At 55.2% G+C, this 9,843-nt stretch overlaps 1 protein-coding gene across 1 annotated transcript; it reads left to right on the top strand.

Annotated features, from left to right (window-relative positions):
• Positions 1-1,151: 1,151 nt before the first annotated feature.
• Positions 1,152-8,917, top strand: HPCAL4 (hippocalcin like 4). The gene is made up of 4 exons (XM_062193274.1): positions 1,152-1,233; positions 4,952-5,121; positions 5,243-5,458; positions 7,569-8,917. The coding sequence occupies exons 2-4, from the start codon at positions 4,960-4,962 to the stop codon at positions 7,764-7,766; spliced, it is 576 nt and encodes a 191-aa protein (XP_062049258.1). The 5' UTR covers positions 1,152-1,233; positions 4,952-4,959; the 3' UTR covers positions 7,767-8,917.
• The last annotated feature ends 926 nt before the right edge of the window (positions 8,918-9,843 follow it).

The following is a 9,843-nucleotide window of genomic DNA, read 5'->3' as shown; positions in this document are numbered from 1 at the left end:
AGATAGCCCACTGCACTTCACCTTGGGGGTCCCCACACACACAGCCTCCATGCCACTGGGAGCCCACTCCTTCCTCCTATTGGCCCACACCCAGTCCCTACTTGTCACCCCTTGGGCTGACAGCGCTCACAGCCCACCTGAGGGTGAGAAGAACCCCTCACCCAGGTCAGCAGGCCTCCTCCTCACACTCTCAACAACCTCCCCACAGTGGTCCTCAGTGCTGGGCAGAGGCCCCCTATGTGCCTCTGGTCCTGGCTGGAGGCTGAGCCTGGGACACTGCCTCAGCAGGCCTCCATGCTCTGTCCATCTCTGCCAAGGCTCCGGCCTCCACACCTCCTGCACGCCTCCCACACCTCACAGCCAAAGCACTAACTGCTTGCCTTCAGCCTCTCAGGTATCTTTCTAATTCCTCCCCCCTCTGGCTTCCTGCACCTGGCCGCTGACCTGCTCCCATCCTCCTGCTGCTGCACAGGGACAGTGCCAGAGCTCCATGTGGACTGTGTCACTCCTGACCCTAAGGCCAGAACCTGAGTGGCATAAGAGTTGGGTTCAAATCTTGCCTTTGCCTCAGTGACTGACTTTGGCCAAGTCTATTCTCTGATTCTTCGTGGGATGGGGATGGGGAACAGGACAGAGGATGGGCCCCTGACACTGATTCACTCTGGGTCTAAGGCTGATCATGGAAAACAAGACCCCGAACCATTAGGACGTTTCAGAGGGGCAGCCTGAGGGGTTTCAGTCCCTGCTGAAGGAACATTGCTTCTCACCCAGGCCGAGGCACAGGCCACCCCCTGCCACACACATTCCCGGCCCCTTCTCCAAGAAGTCCCTCCTGGGTCACCAGCCTGCCCAGGCATGGGCAGCTCCAAATTGGAGGAGGACACCAGGGCCCACCCTTTGTTTGTCATCCCCTGCCTCTCATTAAGGAGAGGAAGACCTGGCCACTGCTGCCGTTGCTGCTGCCCGGAGAAGAGCAAACGGAGGAGAGGAAAGAGAAAATCTCCTGACCAGGGAGCTATTGTCACCATGGCAACCGCCTCAGCACCAGCTCCTCTGGAGCTGGGTGAGGGTGTGGGATTATTGCCTCCTCCAGTCCCGCCTACCTTCACTGCCACCTTCCCATCTACAGCCCACAACCCCGAGCCCTCTAGAAGCCGCTGAACACAGACGGGCTGTGGCCTTGGGAACGGGGCAGTGCCGGCTCCTTGGAAGCTGGAGGACAGCCCTCAAGAGGTAAGCAGAGGAAGCTGCCCATGTCCAGCAGGGCCACGGCTCCAGCAGACCATGCCCCGAGCCAGGCTCTGGCCTTTGCCTTGTTGCTGATGGGCTCTAGTTGGCCTTGGGTGAACCCTTCCTTTCTCTGGCTCTGGGTTCCATTGTCTCTGAAGTGGGCGCGACAGCTGGAGAACACAGATAAACAAAACAGCCTGACAGGTTCCAAGGAGGAAGAAGGTCTGTTCCTCTCACATCCTCCACTGAGAGCTATTCATTGAGCATCGCTGTGTCCTAGGCACTGCCTTTAGGTCTCTGCAGGGTGGTTCTGTGCCAGCACAGAGGGCAGCATTGGGGAGCTACAAGAGGGCAGACTCGGGAACAATTGGAAAGGCACTTTTCTCACTTTCCAAGCTGCTCAGAAGGGGCTCGGAGGGGAGAGGATAAGCTCCTTGCCATTGAGCTTTTTCTGGCTCCGGTCGGTTTCTGAGGCAAAGACTTCCACTAAACCGGGTTGCGGTCTGTACTCCTAGAGTACCAGCTGAGGGTCAGAGAGCTCTAAAGTCTGCTCACGTGTGTGAGTGGCTCTGGGGCCTCACAGGGTCCTCTCATGCCTGAAGCCCTGAGCCCATGCTGCTGAGAGCCCACTTTAAGCTGGAAAGGGCTGATCTTGAGGAAGTGGGCTTCAGCCAGGCCCCCAAGACTGACTGTAGCTTGCATCAGTCCAGGAGAGAAGAAAGAATGTTGTAGGAGAGGAAAACAGCTAAGCACATAGATGAGGTCAGTTCTGGCTGTGAGAAGCCTGGTTCCAGAGGAATATACAGCAGACAAGGGAGTAGAGGGAGGTGAGGCTAGACAGGTGGATACCTTGAGACCACATTCTAGAGGATTCTGGAGTTCCCAGGGACCCATGGCCACGGTCACCTGTAGCTTATTATTATATCTCTAGCATGTTGGGAGCCAATACCTCAAAGTAGAAGAATCCAAAGAAAGGAGCTTGCTGCGAAGCAGGTGAATCCCTATGACCCTGGGCTTAGCTTGGCAAACTCAGTGCCAGGTGGATTTCAGCCCCCTTGACCGATACCCTGGACACAGTGAAGCACTTCTAGAAAAGAGCCTATAGGACATGGCAGCCAGCTGGATCTAGGGGAAGGAGAGAGGGGAAAACCGAAGACAACTAAGATGGGGTTTTCCTCCCAACCCTGACATGAGAGCAAGAAGGAAGGGGTGAGGGGAGAGAGATGGATCATCTTCAGTTGAGGGTGAGTCTGGCTGTGGACACATTGTCTCAGAGGTGCCACTGGGCACCCCAGAGGTAGACATCTCGTGAGTATCAGAAACTGTGGCCCAGAGCTCAGGTGAGATGGTCCCACTGAGGCTAAAAAGGAGGCAGGTAGAGATGGAAAAGGTCTGTGCTGAACAAAAGCAGTCATGATTCAGAGAGGGTGGTCCAGGCACACGAGTGGCTTCAGCCCTAGTGCTCATCTGGAGCCTTGTGCTGACCTGCTGGGCAGCTCTGAGCTAGCCCTCTCCTCCTTCTCAATTTCAGTTGTCACTAAGAGAATGGAGAAGCTCAATTCCAACTTTGACTTCCTGAGGATCTCAAGCTTTATGGGGAAAGGAGAGAAATGAAAAAGGAGCCTAGGGACCAGGTATAGGCAGGAACCAAGCAAGGCCCCAAGAGACAGAATTGTGGAGAGGGCAGTACAGGGCAGGGAGGAGAAAAGGGGCAGAAGGTGAGGACCACACAGACACTGTGTCACACACACACACAGACATGTGCGCTCTGACAGATTGGCAGCCTCATGCATTAACACCTTCCCACACACAGCCCCAGCCCCAGCACTCAGGCACACCCCACAGGAGACAGTGGAGAGAGGCTCTGCCTCCCCCACCGGGCATTTCTGCCTCCGAGTTCTCCAGCTTCTTTGACTACACCTTGAGCCTTCAAAATCCTTTGGACTTAGGGAGGGGTAGCTGGGGATGGAATCTGCCTCTTTCCATGGCTGTTCCAGAGACATCCATGCCTGCCCCTCCTTGCCATCCCCCAGAAGTGTGTGTGGGGGGGGGGGTCTATTGCTACTTTCACTGCTCCTTGATCTTCCTGTGGCTCAGTGGAGCAGTCTGAACCCCACAGATATCCTATAAACAGCTTGAGGTCTTCCAGCAAAAGATAAGGCATGGAACAAACCAGCCCCAAACCTGGCTGTTAAGGGCGTAGCTGGCCACGCTGGCATGGGCCAGGTAGTGGAAGCGGAATTCCTCTGCCAGCCCAAGGACTTCCTTTGTTCCAGAGTATCTTCAGGGCAGGCCACCCTGGGGTGGGGCACTGGCCCCCTTCCAGAGAGACTCTAGGCAGGTCAGAGGTGTTTTCCAAGCCACACCCTGAGGAACCCAGGCTCCACGGGAACATGTTTCCCAGGGAGGTCAGAAAGGAGTGGCCATTCAATATTTGGGGCCTGGCCATGCTTCTGGGGGAGGGTCTGCACCACCATGTGCAAACAGTTCTCCTGACTCAGGCTACTTGAGGGACTCTCATTCCAGCCAGGGACTGACCTGCTGTTCCCCAAGCCTGCTTCTCAGCACCAGTACCTCCATTCCGCCCCAGTCTGAGCATCTGCCTCCACTCTTCTGTCCCCCTAACCCTCACCTGCAACCAAGCAGCCGCCACATTCTGCAGTACCCTTGCATTCTCCCCAATTTCTCAATTGCCCCAAATCCCATTTCTCCACAACTCTATTCTAGCGCCATCAGCTCTCACCTGAACGGTATGGCAGGCCCCTCCCCCCTCCACCTACCTGCCTGTGAGCCCAGCTCATCTTGCACACTGCAGCCAGAGGAGAGATTTGAAAACACATGCCTTCCCTCCGGGTCCCCAGCACCCAGATGGGGACTCGGCATATTGTAAGAACCCTGCAAGCCTTGTTCAAAAAGCCCTGTCCCCTACAGGTGAAGTTCAGGCTCCTTGGCATGGATTGAAGGCCTTGTCTAATCCCTCATCTACCTCTTCATATAGAAGAGTGGCTGTGTCTGCTTTATCTCTGTCCCTGGCCCAGGGCCTAGCACACAGTCAGCCTCAATACATGCTCAGGGAATGAATGGATTAATGAAAAGCAGGATGTAATCAGGTCATCAGTGCCACAGGCTGGGGTTTCTGTGTGTACAGAGGAAGGAGGGAGAGAGACTTCCTGCTGCTGAGGAGGGTGAAGGGGTGGGAGAGGGCTCAGAAATGCCTTCAGGAACATCTCAGGAGATGGTGACAGGGAGACACAGAAGGAAATGGCCTCTGATCCCTGGTAGGAGAGGAGTCTGCTTTGGGGGGAGGGGGCTGATTGCAGTGGGCCCTGCACAGCCAGGAGAGGAGCCACAGCTTCGTTCCCCCAGTATGGGGAGTGGCAGGTGTGCACAGGAGAGGAGGGGCTGGAGGTGGTGGCCAGCTGCAGCCCAGATCAACAGGGAGAGTGGAGCCCTGGAAGGCGGGAGATCCCAAGGGCCAGGAGGGGAGACCTGCTATGAGGAGGGAGAGGGAGAGGAGGCAGGGCTGTGAGAGGACCAGATGTGTTGGGGGCATCTCCTGTGGACGCAGTGAGGCAAAGGCTGGAGCCCTGGCTGGAGGAAGGTGGTGACCCGAGGTTGCACCTGTGCCCAGGAGGGACCCTGGGGGAGAGCAGGTCCGGCTCCTTGCTGGAAGGGGACTTGGCCTCGTGGGCCAGGTCCGAAGGAGCCCTCTCTCCCCCAGGCCCCGCCATGGGGAAGACCAACAGCAAGCTGGCCCCCGAGGTGCTGGAGGACCTGGTTCAGAACACGGAGTTCAGCGAGCAGGAGCTGAAGCAGTGGTACAAGGGCTTCCTGAAGGACTGCCCCAGCGGCATCCTCAACCTGGAGGAGTTCCAGCAGCTCTACATCAAGGTGGCCGGGGTCGGAGAGGGCAGGGCGGACCCCGAGCAGCGCGGGCCGGGCGGGCGGAAGCGCGGAAGGGCAAGGCCGGCGCAGCGCCCCAACCTCCCGCTCCCCCTCCCCCCCCACGCAGTTCTTCCCCTACGGCGACGCCTCCAAGTTCGCGCAGCACGCGTTCCGCACCTTCGACAAGAACGGCGACGGCACCATCGACTTCCGGGAGTTCATCTGTGCCCTTTCGGTCACCTCCCGCGGCAGCTTCGAGCAGAAACTCAACTGGGCCTTTGAGATGTACGACCTGGACGGCGACGGGCGCATCACCCGCCTCGAGATGCTGGAGATCATCGAGGTGCGCGCGGGCGCCTCACCTTCACCTCTCCAGCCACCCTCCGGTCAGCCCGGGAGCCCCTCGCTGCTCCCCAGCGCCCCACCCCCCAGCCCGGCCCCAGGGTTTTACCCCCTGGGGTGGGTACCGTCAGAAACCCCATTTTATGGATGGGGAAACGGTAGCAAGTGGTGGTTCGTGATTCAATCCAGGGAGTCTGACCCCAGCGTCTAAGTTCTTAGCTCATTCATTCATCCAATGAGTAGGTGTCCAGCGCCTGACACCTGCCAGTCACTGTTCAAAGTTCCTGCTTTCATGGAACATTCTTTCTAGTGAAATATTTTGTTATCCGAAAGGCAGAGAAAGAGAGAGAGAGAGATCTGCCGTCTGCTGGTTCATTCCCCAAATACCAAAGCCAGGAGCTGGGAACTCCATCCGGGTCTCCCACATGAGCCTAACTACTTGAGCTGTTGTCTGCTGCCTCCAGGAATACACATTACCAGGAAGCTGAAATCAGGAATGCTTCCAGGACTCTAACCCAGGCACTCCAATGTGGGAAGCAGGGGTCCCAAGTGGAATCTTAGCTGCTGTGCTGAGTGCCCACCCTCTAGTGAGAAATTTAACATCAATAAGCCTATGCCATTTCAGCCAGTCAGTGCTAGGGAGGAGGTAAGCCATGCAAAAGAAAGAATGGTGCAGAAGTGATTCTACATAAGGTGAAAAGGGTGTAGAGCAGCTGACCCCTGCGTGGGGGTGGGGGGAGGGCCTTCTGTGATGAGGGACCAGCAGACTTAGGGTGGACTGTGTTTGTATTGTGCAGAGAGGGGCTGGGAGGCCAAGGTGGTTGGAGAGAAGTGAGTGAGGGGACAGCGATAGGAAAGGTGAGGAGATGGGGAGCCGGGAACCCAATCTCTGAGCATCTTGTGGACCAGGTGGAGACTTTGAGTTTATTCCAAGTGATGTCGGGAGCTCTTCAGTGATGGCTCTAGATGATGGGGGAGGAGAAGGGAGAGAGCAGCAGAAGCAGAATGACCAGTTAGATGTCCAGATAGTCAGTCACGAGCTGGTGGGGGGCTACAGTCTCAGAGGTGTAGTGGAAACAGTAGGAAGTGGTTGGTTTGGAATCCATTGAAAAATTAGAGCCAGCAAGATTTGCTGAATGGTTGCATGTGGAGTGTGATGGGGAGCAGAGTCAAGAATCATATCCGGGCTGGTGCTGTGGCAGGTAAAGCCATCGCCTGCAGTGCCAGCATCCCATATAGGTGCCGGTTCCACTGTCCTGGGTGCTCCACTCTCCACTTCTGATCCAGCTCTCTGCTATGGCCTGGGAAAGCAGTAGAAGATGGCCCAAGTGCTTGGGTCCCTGCACCCACGTGGCAGACCCAGAAGAAGCTCTGGCTCCTGGCTTCGGATTGGCCCAGCTCTGGCCATTGTGGCCATTTGGGGAGTGAACCAGTGGATGGAAGACATCTCTCTCTCTCTCTCTCTCTCTCTCTCTCTCTCTCTCTTTCTCTGTCTCTACCCCTCTGTAACTCTGCCTTTCAAATAAAACAAATAAATCTTTGGGGAAAAAAAACAGAATAGCATCAGGGTTTTTGGTCTGAATGACTGGCAGAGCGAATTTGCTGCTGACTGAGACAGACATTGCCAAGTGAGGAGCAGGCTGGACAGAAGAGTTGGAGTTTAGATATATTTAGTTTGGAGTGCTCATTAAATAGTCAGCTTTTTTTTTATTTGAGAGAGAGAGAAACAGACAGACAGTAGGGTGTCCCATCTGCTGGTTCACTCCCCAAATGCTTGCAACAGCCAGGGCACAGCCAGGCCAAAACCAGGAGCTGGGAATTCAATCCAGGTCTCCCTCATGGGTGACAAGGACCCAAGTACTTGAGCAGTTACCTTCTAAGGCACGCATAAGCAGAAAGCTGGGGTCAGGAGCAAGACTGGGACTCACACTCAGACACTGCCATGTGGGAAGCAGGCATTGCCAGCCGGGTCTTACTTGCTAGGCTAAATGCCAGTCCCAGATATCCACCTTCCCCCAGTGCTCTCCCTGCCCAGCCCTGCTCCCTCTCATTCACCTCCCAGTCCTCCACGCCCCTTGTGGGTACACCCACCTCTCTCCTCACCCCACCAGGCTATCTACAAGATGGTGGGCACTGTGATCATGATGCGCATGAACCAGGACGGGCTCACACCCCAGCAGCGCGTGGACAAGATCTTCAAGAAGATGGACCAGGATAAGGACGACCAGATCACCCTGGAGGAGTTCAAGGAGGCAGCCAAGAGCGACCCGTCCATTGTGCTGCTGCTGCAGTGCGACATGCAGAAGTAGAGGCTGGTGAGGGGCAGGGCCCCTGGCCACGGGGGGGGGGGCATGGCCACCTCCCAACCTGATGACCTCTCTGGCTGGTTCTTACCCTGGGGGAGGGGCACTCCAGCCTCACTCTCTGGCCCACTCCCTCCTCTCTGCCCAAGCCCTCCTTCCCCTCAGTCAAGATCCTTGGGGGCCCACGTCGCCGTGCTAAAAAGCAGACAGGGCCTCAGGTGTCCTGTCATTTAGCCCCACCCCCAGCCTTGGCCCAGAACCAACATCCCTTGGGCAAAGGGGGCTTGGCTTTTGCCCCAAGAGGCAGGGTTAGGGAGGGGGACTGGGGTCCTGCTTTGAGATTCTGCTGTTCCTGGGATTATGCTTTGTAGAATGTGGTCTCGCAGGCCCCACTCCAAGAGTCAGATTGGATGTGTCCTTTCCTGGGGACCCAGAACCCTCGATGGTGATGGTGGTCTCTGTCCTGCTCTCTCAACGCTGCCTGGCCCCTCTGGCCCCAGCCTTTGGAGCATCCCTTCAGTCCTTTCTTCAGCTAAAGTTTCTTGAGCACTTGCTCAGTGCCAGGCACCTCCAGGTGCTAAGGATAATGGCGGTTTACCTGACGCAGTCCTGGCCCCCAGGAGGCTCGAGAGGTGGACTTCCGGTGATCAGAGTCTCCCACAGGGATGGCGGGATGGTGAGCACAGCAGAGCTGAAGGCATGCAGAGGCTGGCGAGTTTGAGAGGAACTTTAAATCTTCCAGCTCAGCTCCACACAGAGCTGCAAAAGAGGGCCAGAAAAGTGTTGGAAAGTTCAGGAGCCATCTGAGTGGACGTTTTAAGAAAAATGAAAATTTACATAACAGTTATTTTTTTATTACCCTTTAAAAGAGCTAAAGTCATTTTATGAGTTTAGGATGTTAAAATATACTCTATATTATTTGGTTTCTTATAAAATGAGTAAATAAATGTAGAAAACTATAATGGGGGGGGGCCTGAGAAAAACAGAGGGAAATAATATCAAACTCACCAGAAAATGCTTTCTCTTGTCAGGCAAAGCCCTGAGCTGTCCCCATCAGCAGCTTTGTGCTGCTTCTGCTGCTTCCTTTTTATCACCTTTGCCAAGTCCACAAGGGACCCTCTATCACACACTTACTCTGGTTGGGTGCTGACTTCAGGAACAGGAAAAGCAAGGTTTGCCAAGAGTGAGACAAGTGCGTGGCCTGGGTCTCGGTGCTTCACTTCTGGGTTTGGTTGCGTTTCAGGAATGAGCTTGTTCTTTCACTACTACAGATGCAGAAAGAGCTAGAAGGCAAGGACCACCCAGGCACCGGTCAAGGCTCCCAGGCTGCATTTATGGACCAAATGCCTAAAAATGGGCTGGGCATGCTCCATTTGAAAGGCTTTTTCTAACCCCCATCCTACATCTGCCAGGTAACTCATCATCTTCCAAATGTGCTGGCTTCGCTTTCCAGTTTTGGATCCGTGAGCCATACATCTGCATGCTTTGACTGCCAGAAAAAGTCATTTTGCCTCTTCAGCAAGTCTTTCACTTTACTTTCTCCTGTACTTGTGATCAGAAATTAGCTTTGATGTGCCGTGACAGCTTCCTCTTGATCTGCGGGTGAAAACACACAGGTGCTGGCAGCCCAGGGTGGGAGGAAGGAGTGATTGCCGACGTGGGGTACAGGGAGGCAGGGACTGCATCTGTGGGAGAGAGACTCAGTATACTCCTCACTACTGAGTGCTCACCAGTCCTGCTTCTCTGCAGGTGGAAAGTCTTGGGGATGCTGCATTGGACATTGAGGTACCAAGACCACTAGGTTGCCACCCTCTTTCTGTCCTGCTTGTGTCATCAACATGGTGACACTGGGGAGTTGACACCCTCAGACAGTAGCTAGCAGGTATTTATCCAGTAAAGCCTCAAGGAATGTTCTGTTGCTCTCCAAAGCTAGCTATTAGGTGTGTCTTGTGCTGTCAGTCAGCACCACAGACATAAATGTTCAGCAGCTTGGCTCAGCTCAGGACTTGAATCTTCTAGCGGAAGGCATTTTCCCAAAAGTGGGGTTCCTTCCCTCCAAAAGATTGAATCTAGCCTTGCTCAC

This window comes from Lepus europaeus, chromosome 5 (assembly GCF_033115175.1).
Source record: "Lepus europaeus isolate LE1 chromosome 5, mLepTim1.pri, whole genome shotgun sequence".
Classification (NCBI taxonomy): Eukaryota; Metazoa; Chordata; class Mammalia; order Lagomorpha; family Leporidae; genus Lepus; species Lepus europaeus.
Note: the sequence above shows the minus strand (reverse complement) of the source record. Positions and strands in the feature narration are given on the sequence as shown.